The sequence below is a fragment of the Varroa jacobsoni genome, unplaced genomic scaffold (genome assembly GCF_002532875.2).
Source record: "Varroa jacobsoni isolate VJ856 unplaced genomic scaffold, vjacob_1.0 scaffold_374, whole genome shotgun sequence".
NCBI classification, from domain to species: Eukaryota; Metazoa; Arthropoda; class Arachnida; order Mesostigmata; family Varroidae; genus Varroa; species Varroa jacobsoni.
In genome coordinates, this window is record NW_019213276.1 from 71313 (window position 1) to 91829 (window position 20517).

At 38.2% G+C, this 20517-nt stretch overlaps 3 protein-coding genes across 4 annotated transcripts; 2 read left to right on the forward strand and 1 right to left on the reverse strand.

Moving 5' to 3' along the window:
* The first annotated feature begins 295 nt into the window (after window positions 1-295).
* On the forward strand, window positions 296-6422 carry LOC111259851 (tetratricopeptide repeat protein 17). Its single transcript, XM_022832142.2, has 8 exons — window positions 296-706; window positions 1389-1499; window positions 1897-1971; window positions 2136-2339; window positions 2754-2897; window positions 3303-3531; window positions 3746-3912; window positions 4141-6422. The coding sequence occupies exons 1-8, from the start codon at window positions 590-592 to the stop codon at window positions 4561-4563; spliced, it is 1470 nt and encodes a 489-aa protein (XP_022687877.1). The 5' UTR covers window positions 296-589; the 3' UTR covers window positions 4564-6422.
* A 748-nt stretch (window positions 6423-7170) lies between these two features.
* Window positions 7171-13040, forward strand: Cdk8 (cyclin-dependent kinase 8). Of its 2 annotated transcripts, none has more exons than XM_022832149.2 (7): window positions 7171-7461; window positions 8079-8272; window positions 8754-8940; window positions 9120-9357; window positions 9660-9943; window positions 10194-10424; window positions 10729-13040. In XM_022832149.2, exons 2-7 carry the CDS (start codon window positions 8079-8081, stop codon window positions 10837-10839), a joined length of 1245 nt encoding a protein of 414 aa, XP_022687884.1. In that variant the 5' UTR covers window positions 7171-7461; the 3' UTR covers window positions 10840-13040. The 2 variants fall into 2 exon arrangements, with proteins under 2 accessions (XP_022687884.1, XP_022687885.1); XM_022832150.2 differs by having other exon boundaries at window positions 8754-8835.
* Window positions 13041-13330: 290 nt separating this feature from the next.
* Window positions 13331-16706, reverse strand: LOC111259854 (epoxide hydrolase 1; the record flags this gene model as incomplete). The annotated part of the gene is given in 7 exon segments (XM_022832148.2): window positions 13331-13659; window positions 14142-14373; window positions 14658-14866; window positions 15138-15270; window positions 15385-15597; window positions 16051-16302; window positions 16553-16706. Coding segments are annotated over 7 exon segments (1437 nt in total), but the record flags the coding sequence as incomplete, so codon positions are not given.
* Window positions 16707-20517: the final 3811 nt, after the last annotated feature.

The window sequence follows — 20517 nt, forward strand, 5'->3', positions numbered from 1 at the left end:
TGTCTATGCTTCACGTTTGCCGTTGCTAGAGAAGAATCATACAGCTAACGTCAGCAAAAACGTATGATGCACAATAAATTTGGCAACTAAGTTCCTGTGAGATTATGCATCTATTTATGTCTGGCATTGTTCTTAATAAGTACATAACCTGTGAACGAAAACAACGCCCGTGAACGCCTAATGTTCGAAAGCGCCTCTCGTAAACGCTTCTGCATGTAGCTGTCAAGGCGGACTCACTATAACTTCCGGCGCGCTTCATCTCTTATTTTTCTCTACTCATGTCCATCAAGTAGGTCGAAGAACTTGCGGTAACCATCGAGCCGTGCCGGTTTCCATCCATCGACTGTGTGGTGCTGGCAGTGCGGTCCAAACCTCCATTTGAATTATGCGTAGATCAGTGGCGGACAGGGGGTAAATTTTGCCTGCTGTAGCGTGTGTCGATGTATCGGCCTGCATCTTTGGGGATCAACAGAAATTGCGAACTCCGTGCCTACCCAATATTTGAGGTTTCGCCCCAACAGCGGATCCGAATGTTATAAGGATAGCGTATGGATAATTAAGTACTGGCGCGGTGCAAGTGAGTGCCAGAATGACCCCGTTCGGGTTTTCTACGGCTTTCGCAGCTACTGTGTTCGCGCTTTGCGGACCGAGAGCCGATGGGATTTCGCACTGGATAGCATCTGACGAGGGGGAGATTCGGCCACAGGTAAAAAAGGCAGCTGAATTAAAATCAACCGCGAATCTTTCTCGCTGATGTACAAGTACTATTCATTGTTATAATTATTTTCTTTATTAGAGGGCATTTCAAGCTGATCCCAAATGGAGCTGCGGTCATAGAAGGTTCAATTTTTTTTTTAAACCACAGTTACTTCTATTAAATATCATAATATTACCGTTGTACATATCGCATGTGCATACAAACCCTCGAAAGGCGTGTTACACAAAGCAATCCATATGATGACTTTTACTACAACCAAAACAAAGTTCGGTATTATCGATAAAGGTCGATCAGTTACAATTATGCACTAATATTTATGCTGTTGTAGAACTCACAATAATTTGTGAAATATGTAATGGTTGATGAAAAAGTGGTAACTGATGGTAAGCTCGAGTTTTAGGGCGTATTCTCAAGTTGTTTTGACATTGTTCTTATGAGTGAACTCAAAAAACATACGACCCCACCGAGCTGATTAACCGAAAATTAATTAGCGTGATATTGATTACAAAAAAAGAACATTTTCGTTTTACCGAATGAATATTCATTTCACCGTTTCTCTTATATTCATTTTTCACCATTCCGGCGTCAATGATATATATATATATATAACTCTTTGCTATCCTAAATGAGTTCTATATGACTAATTTCGCTTTAATTGCTTTAACTCCAGTCGCCGTCTATCTTCGCGCTTCGGTCTCCAGGTGACCTGTCTACCATCCAGAGACAAGAAGAGAGGCTGGAAAATGTGAAAGCTTTGCGTAAGGAACTGCTCCAGAGAAAGGTACAACGGGCCTGTTAAAATAGCCTTGTCGTTGCCTGTCCTATTTTATTTGCAATTTTCAATTGATTAGAACTGTCCGAACATTACATGAGCACAGTGACATCTTAGGTGCGGCTAAGGCGTGAATAGAGTAAAAAGCTTTAACCAATCATTTGGACACAATTAGGAAATTAGAAGCTCTAAAGATGATTTCCCCTGAGGCTTAGCGGTACGTGGAAATGTTTACCGAAGCCTTAATTTTTGTTATGTAGGTACATTAAAATAAGCCAATGAACCGTTTCACTATAAATATATCGCGCATGTAATAAGTGGCACAAAGACGTGTGGATGGCCCAGTGATTAGGCGTCAAAATAAAAACATACATGACTTTTATTATTAACTTTCGATTTATTTTAGGAAGAAATTGATCGATGCGAAGAGGAAGCAGAAAATACTGAAGACCGTCTATATGCAGAGGACACCGATTGTCAGGTGTTGTGACCTTTCGCTACTAACTGTAATTGACTAATCATCAATTGAGAATTAGTTTCTCAATTCATCCTTTTTTTTTTTTTAAAGAGCTGCTTCTTTCAGAGAACAGCCAACTCATCTTAATGTAATTTAATTGATATACGTGATCATTTACCTCATTTCAGGCTGCAGGTATACCGTTAACGGAGCTAGATCTCTACGTCTCTACTGTTGTTCCCTTTGAAAGTAGTCTGCAACCTAATAGAGAAAATCCTTCCGGGGGACGAAGATCTGGTGGTAACCCAGACCTAGAGTCATGGAACCCGCAACCGGATTGTACGCAGCATATGAACCTCGACTTTAGTATGCACGCCTTCGAACATCTTATGGTAGGATAATCTATTGACGACCCCATTGCAGTAACGCCGGAAAGTAATCTGTTGTCATTAAAATATCTTATAGAACTAATTTGCGCATGTATTTCTAAATTGTCTACTGTTATCCGATAATAATTAATATTTAGTAAATTAATCGTGCAAACGGATCCTTATAGATAAATGGGGCAGTTCTCCTAAACTTATTCCATTCAGGCTTATGCAAAGTATAAATTGCGTAGCATCTGCTGAACTTTGTTATTCGAGTATTTTAATTACCTGCACATGTGACGCCTACCATAAAAAAAGGTGCGTTTTTGCCTATATCCGGCCCGCCCGTTGAGCAGCCACGCTGCCGCCGTGTCGCTTCCGAGAGTTGAGCATTCCTTGCTCTTCTTTCTATTTTGCATTTTTTTTTTGATTGCGCAGGGTGTCCGTGAGAGAGCAAACCTTACCATGGTTCCGGAGACGGGACTCCATAAAGCAATTGCCGGAGGAGTAAACACTGATGTTGAAGATCTCGATTACTTCGGCAGGCGTATCAGCCAATTATTAAACACTGAAGCAAATTGGGTAGGTGGTATTATAGAAACTTCGTGTACAGCTTAAGACCCATTTAATGATATGACATTCTTCAATGATTTTTAAACTGCAAAGCATTTTCTCACCTAAAAAAATGCAGTAAATTATAATAAATTTTACACTGTTTGCATTGTATGCAGGTGCAGGGATTATCTTACATACCCATCAAACTCATCCGTTAGAAAGTTTATATTGTCTGAAGGATTGCGCCGTGTTTGGAGCTCTGTAAAGCACAGTATACCCACATACCACAAGTTATACCAACTAGCTATTGTGAATATCGAGCACAAAAACACTAGTAAATATTAATTTGACTTTTTGCAAACAGAAAGCAAGACAAAAAGACACCTCATTCATGGTTGTATATTCTGTGCTTTTGTTGAGAACCTCTAACAGACAGCCTTTAACCTAGCGGCGTTGTACTGGCGTGAGAAGGGTTCGGCACACGCAGCGGTTGAGTGTCTCCGTCGAGCGTTGCACGTGTCACCGCATGAAGTCAAAGACGTCGCGCTAATTTCCCTCGCGAATGTCCTGCATCGGGCTAGATTAAGTGACGAAGCGGCCATTGTCGTTCATGCCGCTATTGACATTGCGCCAGATAATGCCATTTGTCACTTTACACTTGGTAAGTGGTAACAGCTTTACCTACCTTTCTACATCTCATTTATCAATTTCTTTGGGTGAACGAATATGAAAATAAAGGTTTGCCCGACTCCAACTAGAACTGAAAGAGGGCAAAGGGCAAAGCGCTTTTTTCAGATGGGAAAAATGATGCGTACTAACAGCGTTTGTTTGCTATTCATAGATTGAGTTTACTCACTCATCTGTTTACTGTGCAGGTAATATCTACGCTGTTTTGGCAGAGTACAATAAATCCGAGATATGCTATGAGAATATGTTGCGTTTACAGCCAGAGTTCCGTTCGGCTCGTCAGCGTCTTCATGCTGTTCGCTGTCACGCTAAAGTTGAAGCCGCTCTTGAAAGGCAACATCATCAACTTCAACAGGTAAATATACAAAAGTGAAACAATTTCTGTTCATTCTAACAAATAACGAATGTACATGATTCTTTGATTTTAGTTTTTAAGAGCTTGGTTGCGTTTGATAATATATATACAGATATGACCCCATGGCAAGTGTTTACCTATTTGGTCGCTGTTAAAGTTCTACTTTCTTCACCATCGCGGTGTAAATGCTATATATATATATATATATATATATGTTGATCATTTTAGGTGTTAGAAAAGCTGAAAGAATACCAGCATCGAAAGGAACTCTATGTACAGCTAATGGGCCAGCTGGTTGAGGAGGCAGTACCCCCTAGCGGTTGGGATGGGAAGGACTGCAATATCTATCCGAGTGGTTCCGGAAGCGGGTCGTCGTCGTCAACGTCAGACAGCAGTCGATCATCTGGTGACTCTTCTCAACCAAATGATTCTACCAGGACTTCTGGTGCAACGACTGGAAGGGGTAGTAGGAATGTTGACGGGGAAAGTTCAACAAACTTTGGAGGTGACATCGGTTACTGCCTTGGATCGCCAGACCAACCTCTGGGTTTTCCGTTTTATGACAATATGATTGATCTCCAGTTCAATGTGCGGTCTCAGGATCGCGAACGGGCGCGACAGTCCTGCGTTGAAAAACAGCAAAAATCCTAGTAATTATAATACAGAGAAAACGGGGAAGGGCAGTAAACTATGCAGCAGATATATATATTGCAATCGGTTAGAGGTTCGCGAAATGAACAACGTTACCTTGTTGTTATGACACCACAGTTGAAATGGGCTTATACCTGTGGCACTGCTGAGAATTAATAGTCCTTTAGTGCTATACTCGTCATCTTGCGATTTTAATGAGTATTATCAAGTAAAGTAGTGATCTTCTAGGCTACTTTTGGTGACCCTTTTGCTTAACCTATATGAAACCTTTTGACTCCTTTCACCTTATTAGTATCTCCACTATGTTAAATAAGTATGTGAAAACGGCAATCATTTCGGTAATGGCATATGCTAAGTCAAGGAAAAACTGTAAGGGATATGTGGTAGACGCTAGGCCGATAATATATACGACGACGACGACGACAAAGCAGCAAAATCTGTGTCTCGTAAATGAATGTAGAGATACCGATAACTAGCCTTTGTAGACAAATAGAAAGCTCAGGACGAAAGTAGGGATTCGATTCAGCTATGTGAACCCCGTTGCTAATCCCAAAACAAGCTTGCTTTGCTTTCTGTAGGAGCCCTACTGAATCAGCCTGGCCATACTCGCCACCACCTTTTTAAGTACAGTGGAGCCACATTATAAAAGAGACAAGTTTGTTCTGTGTAATGTTAGAGCCTAAAAAAAAATGAGGTTTACTCAGTCGTGAGTATGTGGATATCATCAGCCTCATTTAAAGATATATGTTCCACGCTGAACTAAATCGACTCGTAACAGTAAAATAATAGGCTGAGCAAATTAACACTTGAAAAATAATTAGGTTAATGAAAACATTTGTTTTCAACAACTTGTTGCTAAAAGCTTATGATGTCTTTATTACTTGTTTTCCAACCATTATCTACTCGCCACTTGTCCATGGCTGAATTTGCCGTCTTTCTGTTGTAAGCAAATTTGTATTCGTTTTATGTAGACATGCATTATATAATAATATGTCTGTACGATAATACAACGACCAGGCACAGCGTAAACCAAATATTGAATTGAGTTGAACGGATAAGTTTGGGACATTTTTCGACAACAGAACTTGTGTTTCAACTTCTATATAAGGCCATCACACTAAGAGATTAACTGCAAACTCAATGAGATTTTTAGATTGCCATTAATGATGGTTTTAAGCCTATATCCCAAGCGCGAGGCGGATGACTAAGTGCCCTAAATAGGAAATCGTTCCTCTTATTTTTTGCTTTTTATAAAATATATAGACCCATAGTTACTAGTCAAACCTGACAGCTCCTAATAATGTGTATATACGTATTAAAGAGACAATGCAGAAGGTAGACAATAGCGATGATGTCCGTAAGAGAGATATAGTTTGGCGAGTAACCACCCGAAGCAACTGGTGTTTAATAGATCCGTGTGATTATCCAACCCACCATAAACAAAGTCATGAGGGGAACAGAGTCATGCGATATACTTTATATTAAGTAATACAAGGGTTTTTTTTCCATTAACTAGATGGTGATAGGCAATTGAAACTGTAGAACGTGATATAATGTCTGTATTATTATTATCCGTGGATAATGATGACGAAGGACAAAAAGAAACAAAAAGCCTTCAGTACTTATATAGGCCGAAGACAAAAACGAGTCCGACTATCACGATAACAGAGGAGCTCGGAATTCTCCACCTCATAGAATGGATAGCTAAGTCTAGTTATTTCGACTGGCTGTATGATCACGGTTATTTTCATCGAAGTCTCATGACACTAAAGCTAACTGAGATGATAATAATATTTAATGATTCTTCAACTGTATGTTACACTTCTCTACAGCGTATTAAAAGGAAAATCTACAATTAAGCTACAACGTGTCTTTACTGTCTAGGTCAATTCTGATATTAAGTATGATGTTTTAAAATGCAGCTCATTTTACAGACGGTTTACAGGGCCCTTTTAGGTGCAAGCTTCAAACGCTAGCCTGAAACATACTGATGTTAAAGTCGCGCAATTGGAAATATTGATTTGTCCAAAACTTATACTAAAAATACGGAACTTACAAAACTTAGAATGCTTGTATTTGGAACTTGTAGTTTCCTTACCCGTTTAAAAATTTGCTGTACTATTTTAAAGATTCGTAAAATACAATTCGAAGATCTTGGTCATTTTCTCATAAGTGGAGTTCGGTGCACAAGTCCAAAATCTTCTGTTTTTGAAATGTAATTACTAAACCTGCTTCTTCAATTGGCCAGGAAGTGAATGGGTCTGTAATTGTACTGCATCGTTGAATTCTAGGTATAGTTTAACCTGAAGCTTATACGGTGTTTCTACTTATGCGTTGCTTTTAAAAAGTTCAATAAAAGTTTATAAAATGAAATAGTTTTAATCTGACCTGAGCTACATCCATTGCGAGTTCCTTGACACTAACTTCAAAATGCCAAACGCGAAGCTACTGCGTCAAAAGGAACAGTTTTGCAGCAATTGAATAATAGAAATAAAAATTCATTGAAATTCATTAAATCTTAAACTTTTTAAAGCGTACGGAAACATATCCAACACGCTAAATTCAAAGTTTGCCGCGCATTTTCGGATCAACGTATTGCGAAAATCGTTTATTATTGACTGCTTTCTTCTCGGGCAAGAGTGGACGCCGGTTGTTTTTAGATCTTGGAAATATCGCAAAATCAAGGCTTGCGAAAGCGATGCCTTTATGTATTGCTCTTTCTGACGTGCAACAATTAGGCGTTGTTCTCTCCGACTCAAACTCATGGGTCAAAGTCATGGGTGCCGGGATATCTCCATAGCAAGATGTACCGACAGAGTTCATCAATTGAAGCATTGATTTGTTCCTTTCACTCATGAAACCATAACATTAATAAGAAAAGTGTACTACACATAAAACGTAAGTTAATGATGGTTACAAATAATAGCTTCTGTGTGTATCGTGCTTAGGTGCTTGCATTAAAAGCGACCTACGTAATAACAAATTGATAACAATATTATTATTAGTATCGAATTTTTTAAAAGATTTGTCATAACAAACTGTTTTAGAGGAGAAACTTACGCAACGCATTTTGCAATACATTTCATATATTTATCGCACAGACAATTGTTGTAAAAAAGCATACGTATTATGGCAAGAAATCCTAAGGAAATAATAATGATTACGATAACAATTATGATGAGTATAGTATACCGATATGAAGGGTGCACACAGCTAACTCGATTAACCGCGAGACCAATGTTCTCTTTGTCGTCATGATGAGGTCTCTTGAATTCAAAGCACAGTCTAAATACATTAAATTCGTAAATCCGATACGTGCTCTACAAAATCGACTATTGAAAGTAAATAATTACTATAAATGTAATTCATCTTTGCTTACTTAGCTTGCAAGTAAAAATAACTCCAGGTTTGCGTTGTTGCACAGATATACGTACAAAGCCTCTAGCTTTCACTTCCAAATCTAGAAGCCTAAACGGAGCTCACTAAATATTACACTCCTTATCTTATCCTTTCAGATGGATTACGAATTTAAGGTGAAAACATCAGCCGAACGAGAGAAGGTAGAAGATCAGTTTGACTTCGAGGGATGCAAAGTAGGTCGAGGTACTTACGGTCATGTGTACAAAGCTCGCCCAAAGGACAGCACGGACAACCGAGAATACGCCCTTAAGCAAATCGAAGGAACTGGAATATCTATGTCTGCTTGCCGGTAACTCGTCAACGGTTATTTCTATCATTTAAGAAATGTGTATTTTTATGTGGCTAGTATATACCAGTTGTATGAAAAGATCATATACAGTTTCAAATGTTTTTTGTCTCTTTATGTACTATTGTCTCTTATTTGACGATGACGATCCCGGTTGCCAAGCATCACCCTGAATGATTTAACTAAAGAAATATAAAATGCAAATTCTTTAACCATTAAATAGTTGATTTTTTTGCTGTCAACAGGTAAGCGAAATTATTCACAGGATTACACAGCAAAAAAAAAACATATATATTATCGCTTCACGCGTACTTGTTCTTAATTTTATTTAACATTTGGTAAAGCTTTTAGTAAGTTACTTTTCAGTTTCTCAACCATGCCAAACCGAAAAAGCAAGCTTTTATTCAGCAGAACCTTACTGTCCTCTACCAACTAAGCGCAGTTAAGCTAATAACAGCTTTATCTTTATGGCTTTGCTTTTCAGAGAAATTGCACTTCTCCGCGAACTAAAGCATACGAATGTTATCAATCTTCAGCGAGTGTTTCTGTCGCATGCTGATCGGAAGGTTTATCTGTTATTTGATTTTGCCGAACATGACTTATGGCACATTATTAAATTTCACCGAACCGCCAAGGCTAATAAAAAAACTGTCATTACACCGAGATCAATGGTAGTAATCCATGTTTTATTTGTCATTTTTTGATATTATCCATGGTTCCTGGTAATTTTCATAGAAAAAGTGTTCTTTTATTTAAATACACACACACATATATAAGCCTGTTTTTTAAAGTCTATAACGACGTCATCAAAATAAAAACTTTTCTCATATGCTTTTGCCGCTTTTCGCAGGTGAAATCGTTGCTATATCAAATCCTGAACGGCATTCACTATTTACATTCAAATTGGGTACTTCACCGTGACCTGAAGCCGGCTAATATTCTCGTTATGGGCGAGGGTCCCGACCGGGGCAAAGTAAAGATCGCTGACATGGGATTCGCTCGACTCTTCAATTCACCTCTAAAACCTCTGGCTGATTTAGATCCTGTAGTAGTTACCTTCTGGTATCGTGCTCCGGAACTCCTCTTAGGTAATTATATGTTGTGTAAAATATTCATTGTTTGCGTTCATTCAATAGCAGTAATCACTCTACTACATGTTGATCCTGATCAAGCGTTCTTATACTTATTCTTATAATACGAAGATTATTTTGAATAGGTGTTTAAAGGTGAAGTTTTCCACCTTGTATTGTTAATTCCAGATACTTAGGGACCGAGTTCTAAATTTTTGCTCAGCTAGTTTATACGTTAAAGATTTCATTTTGTTGACTTAAGACCTTTACTTATGAATTTGCTGGAGTTTTAATTTCTACATTGGTCTTTTATACTGTAGGCGCTCGCCATTATACGAAAGCAATAGATATTTGGGCGATTGGATGCATTTTCGCTGAGCTTTTGACCTCGGAACCAATATTTCACTGCCGGCAAGAGGACATCAAGACGTCAAACCCGTACCACCACGATCAGCTCGATCGCATTTTTAATGTTATGGGATACCCAGTTGAGCGGGATTGGGAAGACTTGAAGAAGATGCCGGAACATCCCACCTTAATTAAAGACTTCAAACGATCATCGTACGCGGGATGCTCGCTAAACAAATACATGGAAAAGCATAAGGTACAAAATCCTTAAATTTGCTTGACATGTGCATTTTCCCGTACAAGATTCATTGGTGGTAAAGTAAATTTATAAATAATTTATATTCAAAGAAACTATTGATTGTGACTTCATGGGTGATGCCTCTGACGACAAGTTTTTAGTGTATCACGACGATTGTCCTATTTAGTGTTTCTCCGATATTTTAACCATTGCGTCCTTCATGAAAGATTTTCACGTTATCTAATTTATATGACTTCTTGGATCGTAGGTGAAATCCGATTCAAAAGCGTTCCTACTTCTTCAACGGCTTCTTCTGATGGATCCGACGCGTCGGCTAACATCTGAACAAGCGATGGGTGATGCCTACTTCCTCGAAGACCCGTTACCTACAGCCGACGTATTTGCCGGGGGGCCGATCCCGTACCCCAAGAGAGATTTTCTCACAGAGGAAGATAACGATGCAGACAAGGCAAATGCGCAACAGGCAAACAATGACAAGGTTTGTTAGTTTGATATTCTGCTCAAATACTGTTATCAGCTTTATTTTGATTCCTTCCATAACCAATAAGCGCAGTTCATATGCGAACTAAATGTCCATTCCAAGTGTGTAAAAAAATCTTTCTAGTCTGTCGCAGTTTTTTAACTTCATGCTTTTGTTGTTTCCACTAATGCGAAATCTTATCGTATATAATGATTATATAAATAATCATATTTGTCGTGTAGTGTATGTCATGTTATGCGTAACAGGTTTCGCCTTTAATTGCTTGCAATGACAATTATTGATTTGTTTTCTATTATCACAGAACGCTGCGGATTCAGGCCCAAATGCCAAAAGAGTCCGTTTAGGTCCCGGCCCACCGCCTCAACCGCCACAACCTCCCCAGCACAACTACCCACCCCAACGACAGTTCTAGCCCCTACGACAGGATCTGCCCGGGCATCATCAACGGATAAAAGGCCAATCTCTGTCGGACCCACATGGCCCACCGTTGGAACAGCGAAACGACACTAATGTTGACCGCGATGAAAACGACGGAAGTGCGGATGATGTCTGAGTCACCTAACACATCTGAGCAAGACGCATGATGTCGGGAAAGCTCAGAATTCGCTCATTCCTAATATTAGAAAGAAGAAGTTGGAAGTTGTGAAATTTAACAAATAACAAGTCGTCAACGTATTGGTGCTGCAGAAAATTGCTGAATAATAACCACTAAGCGTCTACACTCTTCACTTGGATGAAACTGTCACGTGCCGACAAAGGGCCGGCGTGTCAGGAACTGGAATTTCAATTATAATTATAGCCGTGATTATAATAATAACAGTGGTAGATTCGCTCGTCGTTGTCCAGCTGGTGATGTTTTGGCAATGCTTGAATTCAGCTAGTGGTTTATAAATGGATCAAGCATTTATATGGCCCCTTTAGCTGGTGTGTACTTGAAGCGTCAATGTGATTATATATATAGGTAGTAAGGGTCGTGGACGCTGCGAACGTAATTAAAAATGCGAGGTGTACACTAAAAAGGCACAAGCAGGTTACAAGTGGGCACTTGTTTGATGCCGATTGTTTGGACTACCCATAGAAAATGGATCTTAATGACTGAAATCTATCTCTTTTTCGTAAGGAAGATATCGATACCGCACGAGTTCCTTACATTTTTTTTTTCACTTTATATTTTCCATATACACGTATAATTTTTCAAATTCAATATTTGTGTCAAGCGTCCGTCGCCACATATTGTTAAACTTCGAACGACATAGAAATGCGATAAGCATGCAAAAGAATCACCGCATTACGGAAGCCATCCAGAAATGTGTATGGTGTGCTTAAAGTTACATATATATCTATGTATTATAGACCTATAAACATAAATTTCACCGAATGAGTGTAACGTTATTCTATTGCCGTGTCTGAACGCTAAACAACAGATACTGTTTCAGAGCTACTAGCCTTAAATATGGCGTTAGGCTGTGTTACAACTAAAGCGATTGTTAAAACAACTGACCTATGATGTACGCAAATGGGCTTAATGTTATCAGTTCGTTGTGATGTATTAACAATTTATTGTGGAAACATTACATAACAAAAACAGGTAGTACTCGGTAAATTTGCGAACTTCAGAAAATTCCTGGTCGAAGAAATGGAATTTTCCTTATTATTTTCCTCGTAAGCTTTAAATTTAAGGGCTATGTTCTGCATCAGCCGGGGTGTTTCATGGAATCTTTCTACTCTTGTTCTTGGCTTTGGCATCAATGGAGACAATCCAACCGACCGAGGTTATGGCTTTCGTAGTATTTAGTAGTAGACAATGCTACATGGGTTCAAATGCAAATTGTAGTTATAGGTAGTGAAAATAATGGAGCCACTATGTGATACCTCATTATGCATTCGGCACGGTACTCCTTCTTTCGAATAATATAACCCAAGTAGGCTAAATATTATCAAATATCAAGTGATACGATTTTTTATTTTAAAATACAATAGACAGTCCAGTTAATTTTTATCCGGAATTAATCTTTAGTATGAAAGAAAACTTCTAACAGACTTAGCAATTGATTTTATCAACCGATGACTGTCGTAATCAATAAGGCAATCAGAAGGCACTGCATCACCTCCCAAACTAACACCCCCTGGTGCATCATGAAAACTCTAGCTCGTTAGCATTAATAACACAAACTTGATAACAATTTGTAGTACATGTCTTAGAATACCTTGTTCGATAACGAAGGCGTTATAATATTATTTTACTATTATTTTATACAATAGACAGAAGCGGGCGCTTGAAACGTGCAAGAACAGCAATTGTTGCTCATATATATGCACTTGCTTCTGCTTGCTGCCCCATATAAACTTTTTTTTATACGTGCGTTATGTATGATTTAATGATTTTGGTTATTTTGTTCTTCTCGTGTAGATTTTAATTAGTCTGAATTTCATTGACTAAAACATAAGTGGGACTCTGTCATCGTTGGGCCATCTACGCCCTTTCAGAAATTTCGACATACGTCAAAATATCTGTTTTAAATGCTGGAGCGTATTAATGTTGTGAAGCAATCGTACCCGAATGGTATAAAATATGTCGACGAATAAATTATGTTTACGGTACTTTTGCATCAATAGTTTTGTTTTTCAATTAAAAAATGTTCTGGAGATACTTTGTATGCAGATCTACACACATGTGAACAGGTCCAGACGTGGGATAAAATAAACCCGACGTCTGCTGACTCAGTGGGTTTTATTGCAATCGGCCAACACAGTATATTGCTGACGGAGTGTATCACACACTGCTACCGAGGTCATATATTTATTTAGAGCTTAACTCAAAACCTTATCTGCTGTTGCTTCAAGCTAAACATGTCTTGTACGTTAATTACGAAATATTTTGTATAACAGAATTCCAGGCGATCTGTACTTTTGGTACCCTGTTTTTATTAGGAATTACATAGAGCTTGTTGGCCACGCTGTTATTTCTGCTCATTATCCTTAATCTAGTTAAACGGCCATAAATCCTTTGCTAGCGTGAATCTCTTCTGGGTAGGTTTCTTCAACTCCTTGAACAAACTTCCGGATGTCAGCCTCAAGAGCATTGGGTAATTCGTAAGCAGCAAAATGTCCGCCGTCCTTGTGATAATTAACCATTGTTAGATTCGTATACGTGTCCATTACAAGAGCCCGTGGGGCGCATACTAGATCATGCGGGAACACACTATACCCAGCAGGAATTCTCACAGACTGCCTGTAAACAAATAATGATATATTAAGTTAGTTCAAATAAATAACTTTTAATTTTTTTCGTCATACACTGTGGCTATTTATTTTATAACAACGGGTCCTTGGAATAAGCTTTTCGATGCACTATCACGTACTTATCCCATTAAATAGTAGCCGTGGTGGGTCTTGCTAGGCTTATCTAAGTCTTCTCAAACAAATCTATAAAACAGTATGGCAACCATTTGACAACTCGCTTCTGCTAGTCTATCATATGTAACGCTGGTTATCTTTCCCCCAGTATCGAGATTATCGAATCTTAAATATTGGACATTTAGATATATATCAACATACGTATGCCTTTAGTCTACCCCAGATGTGCGAGTTTTTCGTGTGGGTTAAGCAACAGGTTTCGGTTTCACTAAGTTTTCTATAGATAACACATAAGTCAAAACAAAAAAATTCTGATGTTCCGCGGAAATAAATGCGCTAGTGTTCTCGACAACTTACTTGAATAGCTGCCTCGTTAAATGAGAGGAAACGTTTTCCTTGTAGTATCGTTGTGAGGATACGATTGATCCAGACGAGTAATAAACCATCACATTAGTAAGAAGCTCGTCGATGGTGAACTTGTTGGTTAATCCTCCATCTTCTAAAAGGCGGAATTTATCACTGGTCCACGTTGAAAACTTCTCCAGAATGTACGCAGCTAATCCAGCTGGCGAGTTCAGGAGTGCAAAGCCTAAAATACATGTTTTTATCATTGCAGAAAATAAGAATAAGTTCAAGCCTATTAGATAAAGCCTATCATATATAAGCTTATAATATGACACGCTTTATCTAACGAAGATATTTAATTGAGCATATTGCAATGGCGTGACGTTTCGTTCTATTCTAATTGGTTGGGCACAAATAATTTAATTAAGCACGCAAGTTTCATCAAAATCGACTAGATTTTTGGGTGGCTAGACTCATACGCTATAACCGCATGTCCCAATGGTTTATATATACATGTATTATACTTACCGATGGTATCGGGCTTTGTAGACTGGATGTGGAAGTAGCCTGATTCGCGTATAAGTCGGAAAAAGAATCGGCTAAAAGGTATAGGCATGCAGAATGGCAATTCGCCATCTCCGACAATGTTTGGGAACCACGTAAATGCAATCAGTTTCAGTAACGTCCATGGGTTCTGATAGTTCTGGAATACGATATTGACGTGGAGTCCACGTAGGCTATGAACATGTGTAAACATTGATTAGTACAGGGGACGACCAAAATCCGAATTCTTAGAAGGGTACGAGTAATTAGCTTCAAAAATCAATGCCACTGTAGTCAACCTAGGGCGTGTAATGCACCAGGATATCCAAAGAGTAAAAAAATATTATCGTTAGAGAAGCAAAGTAGTTCCACTTCGGCCTTGTCATATGATTCATTTGAATATTTAGTTTTATTGATTTTTTTGAAAGTTCATCGGAATATGTGAAACAATATTAGAAATCCTACCTGTCGGGGTAGAGGACTCCCATAGCATTTACAATCGCAGCTCCCCAATCCCCGCCCTGTGCGTAGTATTTGCTGTAGCCAATGCGGGACATAAGCTTTTTAAAGATACGCGCTGTCGTCAACACGTTCATGCCTGTTTGGAGCATTGATGACAAATCAGTCCTGTTTTTTAGCACTATTACTTGCACTTTTGTTATTGTATACGTAGTGATATGAGCCTCTGGTTAGTAATACAAACAAATCTGACCTTGCTTCCTGGAAGGCTCCGAATACCCATAACCAGGAATAGAAGGCACGATAACATCGAACGCGATCTCGTCAACCGGCTTGGAAAGTTGACCCGCGATTTTAAGGAACTCAACAAAGGAGCCTGGCCAACCGTGAATTAACAAAAGTGGAATAATCTTTGTTTTGTTATCTGTCTTTGTTGGAGCGCTGCGAAAGAAGTGAATCTTGATACCTGAAATTAACATAATTCTCGTTTACAACTTTCTGTATGTTCACCGTTCGGAGGTATGTATTGAAATTCACTTACATTAAATGTGAAAAATTAAGGAATAACATAACTTAAGGGTCAGGTACAATATTCAGTTTGCTAATTTTATCAGCTCGTTGTGCAAGTATGGTTCGCCAGCGTGAATATAATTACGCTCCTTGTCTATAATATGTTTAGTTACGCTTACAGTAGGAGTACTGATGCTAAAAGATTTTAGCTCTAGACTAAAATAAACAAATATGCCTTGAGATTTGGCATGCAATAGCCCGAGGGCTATAACATGAATAAAGACACCCACCAAATAATAGTATCATTCGTCGAATTTATGTTACATGTAGGTAGGGTGTACAATGGACCTGCTACTCAACAAGGGACTACCGAAAAATGGTCTTCAATAATCCAGTTAACATGACTCACCTTCAATTTGGGTCTGATAGTGTGGGTAGGAGTTGATTGCAGCCTCGGCCTTCTTAAAGTCATATTGGTTTTGCCAGTATTCGATGATCTTCCGGAACGAATTTGGATTTACGCCGTAATGATATCTGGCATCTTCCAGGGGTTCTACCCATTTCGTTCGCGCGAGCTCCTGCTTGAGAGAAGTTACTAACTTATCATCAAACGACACTTTGTAGTTGTATATTGCCTCATCATCCCCTGGTGGTGTAGTTCCTATAAGAGAATATACATTTACAGAACGTAATTGGAAACTAATTAAAAAGTATTACCTACGATGATACGACGCTATGTAACAGTTTATGCATTTTCATGAAATCATAATTTCACAGAAAACAAAGTGCCCCTTGTGGATTAAGGTGGGCGGCTGCTAATCTGTTATCCATCCATACCCTATAAATTTTACCTACTAATAGCATGTTTCATGTCAAAAAGGAAGTAATGAAGACTTTATGCGCCAACCAACCTTTCTTAATAAGAGCCGGCCCCCAGTAGCCCGTTTCAGGCATATTCAGGGGTTTGATTGACTGTTGGTACCAATAACCGATACCAACGGCTACAAACCCTGCGAGCAGAGCTGAGAAGAAACCCAGTTTGAAGATACGCACAATACAACCCATCTGTTCTCATTAAAGGTCACATAAATACAAATAAACAGTATATTTAATTTATTCATTATCGCCTAACTCTGACGTCCATTTGCTCAAGAGGGTAAAAAATGGGTGTAATGGCTCCTTGACAGATATATATGTATATATATATATTCACCTACAATTGAAAGTTATTTATGTACTGTATACTGTCAAGACACTTTACCACTTTATCACTTGATAAATGATATGAACATAAATAACTTTCAATCGTTAGAGATTACTTATATAAAATGCTAGAAATCTAAACAAAATGTTGTACCCAGTGACACAACGTAAAAAGTTTTGCCAGGAAGAGATTTCAATTGGTCGGAATTAATTTCAGTATGTGGAGAAGAAACGAGCATATGCTTCCCGGATTACCAACGAAATTTCTATGGATTGGACAGTTATGAAGACTAGCTGATTTTTCGCTCACTACTGAGTCAGAAACGTTGTATATATATTTTAAAGGTTTACAATTTATTTCAGGTGTGAGCTGAAGTTTACAATGGAAATCACCTATTGTGGTGTTGCTCAATGGCTGTATATTTTTCATTATACCTAAATAATTGGGTGTCGAAAAATTCAACAGATTTTCAAGATGAATTCTACTTAATTTGAGAATTTTCATACTGTTATTTAAGCCATATCTATATATATATATATATATATGATCACCCTGTGTGATTCGAACCTTTCATTTATATTGTCATTTTAAGGTTTGCTCATGATACTGCTAGATATTTACTCTGCTCCTGGTGTCGCCCTGAATAACTGTCAAATCGACTAAAGAGTTGTCAACGAAACAATGTAAATCGAGAAGCGTCAAATTAGAAGTGTGATGCTTTCTTTGGTCTTTCGTCAATTATATCCCAAACACCTATTGCCGTGAGGCCGGCCACAGATGAGATGGTCTTTCGAGTTTTGACAATACTAAGCTAGGTTGAGCCTTTCAAACTGTACTACTAGATAGCACGCCTTCCAGGTTATTGTCCTAGATAGGAAGGCGGTTTAGACAAATACCAGTTTCAATTGTGGGTTAAAACTGATTTGCAGATACTCCTTTCAGCTCGGCTGGACAAAACCTCATTGTATCCTTTCAAAAGTCTTCTCAGTACTTGATGCTATAGTAACAGCCTAACAAATAGCATATTAAATGTTGAGAAACATATCAGCATTTACGCCTTTGAAAACACAACTAAAGTTCTTCTCTTTCTTAGTTTCTTTCACTTCCTAGTTTGCCTGCCAAGCAAGGTTGGTTTGAAGTGTCAACCAAGCGAAGTTATGCGAAAAATATAAAAAGTTACTAAACATTATTGAGGTTCAGTATATTGAAGTTCGTTCCAACTATCGTTTTAGGAAGTTTTTGGGTAGAAAGCTAAAGGCACCTTTCTAGAGTTCTAGAAAACGCTGTACAAAAAGACTAATAGGTGGTGAAAAGTTTCTGAGGAATGCTAATTATTAGCCTGTATGTAACACTCTCTGAGGTGGTATCTGAGACGGTCCAGTACAAATAACTGGATACCCAACTCAAACTATTACTGATTCGTATACGTTAGACACATGTACACTCTTTGTGCCAACTGAAGCAAAGAACTGTAACATTAAAAAATCCAGATTTTCAACGATCGCTTACCTTAGTTTCGAATATTTGAACCTTTATAAGGATTTCTTTAAGAAAACGTTTCCGTAGACTGTGAACTCTCAGAAGACGTAAAGCTAAGTCTTGGAAAATTTCCATATAAAAATAAATCTTGAAAAATTTCCGTATAAAGCAATGTTTCGCAAAGTGTTGCTATTGCCGAAAGCCTTTTGTGGTACGATAAGGTGGTGAACTATTCACTAACCACAATAAGCAAAGGTCGCTACGAGATCCATTTATATATTATAGGTCAATCATTAAAATCTTAGGTATGCTTAGAGGCTTAAATAGAGAGCTAGCTAAATTAGAGAGTTATTCAATTGAGGCAACATGGTTTTCTCTAAACCAATTGTGGCGGTGGCAGTCCTTAACGGCAGAAAAGTGTAAAGCGCCCTTTTGCCAAAACGAAATAAGGTCGTAATTGTATCTTCGGTTTCAAGCCAAAAGTACCTCAACGATGAAGCTTCATTGAGCCCGGGTCATTGCAAACTCGATTCACTAGTTTTTTTTTTCTCCTTCGCAAGTTAGGAGTTCATCTAGGATACACACATATCACACGATAATGAGTGAGAATAGCTATTTCCATATGTTAGTTAACATAAGTTTAACCTAGCTTACTCTTATTACCCAATTATTAACGAGACAATATACTTTTTTAATGAATGTAGACGTTTGCAGGAAGGAAGGTTGTTAAATAGCTCGTGATATCTGGATCTATTTGAGCCCGTTCGCCTTTTTCTTTGAACTGCATCGTAGTTCAGATATGGTCTGGTGCGCAGTGGTCAACAGACCATACTTAGCCTGTCATAACTTAAATCACGAAGTTTCTATTCGAAAGTCGCCCATATGAGCTTTTTTCCGGTTGCCAAATACCAAAAATGTCAAACAAAGACAGCTACAAGCTGCTTCCTGATTATCATATGCACAAACTTTGCCGAATGTAGCATAAACACACACAAATTGTTCAAAATGTTTTTTTATATTCCCCCATATATATATATATATATGGGGGAATATATAAAGCGAAAAGCAGGCGATGTGTCGGGTTTGGGCAAGGGATTAGTATAGAAGCGCTATGTTTGCTTTACTCAGTAAATATTCTGTTTTATGCAAATGGTGTTGTATTTTGATTTCCGTAAATGATGTCTTTGAAGCAATTGATTTTTGGTACTTGCTAGCTTCTGTATATTCGGTCTATAGCAGCAAGTATATTTTATGTGCTCATATTGAGTGAACGTATCCATTAATGAGCTAAAAGAAAAGCGGAGGACCTATGACAGCAACAGGAGCCCGTTTTGGAAAGAAAGGAGGACCTATGATTCTCTCCCAGTAGCTGAGAAATTCAAAAAGCGGAAATTTTTGACTTACCATATTAATATTGTCAAGCTTATAAATATTCTTTAGTAAGACCATTACGAAACCCAAGAAGCCAGTATAAAAGTCACACCCTTTATGTTTACGAAGGTCCCTGAATATTAAAATAGTATTAAGGAGTACGTTCTTGACTGAGAGATTCAACTGAGACGGAACGCGACATTTTTTTTTTGTTACAGTAAAGACATGTGATTATTTGATTTTTTTTGCAAAAATTGTCACTCATGAGGATAAATATACTCACTAATGACCTATCAATAAAGTGAAATTAAATAAAGCTTATTCCTTTTTTGCAAGGTGTCGCGTAACGAACTCAACTACTCATTAAAATAGCGAAGATTCGTCTCCCAAGACATACTACATTATAATATTCCGTTTCCATTTCAAGTTCATCAAATTATTAAGATTTGAATCTTTCGTTCTTAGTTTAACTAGCAAGCTCACAGCAAATTTGCTGCTATTACGTTGATCCATGTTGTTAAGCTAATTAAGTACTTCGTGATAATATACGCATAGCTCATCTGAACATATTAAAATGTTACGCCACAAAAATCCAGTAAGCGTTTCCCTGTTGGAACTTTCAACGACCCTTATTTATACTATTGGATAGTTTCTACATATGTATGCAGTAGTTGGTACTAGTAGCCGCAGCTGGTCTCCAGCGTGCGAAGCCGTTAGTGTCTAGATTAATGTAGGCAAAAGAAGCCGGTAAAGTAGTTGTATAGCATTGAGATGAGAGGTGATTCGGAAAATTTATCCAGGAAACGGCCCTTAATATTATAG

What these genes read in the sequence shown, in the direction of transcription:
- LOC111259851 (XM_022832142.2), top strand. Translation starts at nt 590, where the DNA reads ATGACCCCGTTCGGGTTTTCTACGGCTTTCGCAGCTACTGTGTTCGCG. An exon ending in AGGGGGAGATTCGGCCACAG is followed by an intron (nt 707 to 1,388) that starts GTAAAAAAGGCA and finishes CTTTAACTCCAG; the next exon opens with TCGCCGTCTATCTTCGCGCT. An exon ending in TAAACACTGAAGCAAATTGG is followed by an intron (nt 2,898 to 3,302) that starts GTAGGTGGTATT and finishes AACCTCTAACAG; the next exon opens with ACAGCCTTTAACCTAGCGGC.
- Cdk8 (XM_022832149.2), top strand. Translation starts at nt 8,079, where the DNA reads ATGGATTACGAATTTAAGGTGAAAACATCAGCCGAACGAGAGAAGGTA. An exon ending in TCATTACACCGAGATCAATG is followed by an intron (nt 8,941 to 9,119) that starts GTAGTAATCCAT and finishes CGCTTTTCGCAG; the next exon opens with GTGAAATCGTTGCTATATCA. An exon ending in AACAGGCAAACAATGACAAG is followed by an intron (nt 10,425 to 10,728) that starts GTTTGTTAGTTT and finishes CTATTATCACAG; the next exon opens with AACGCTGCGGATTCAGGCCC.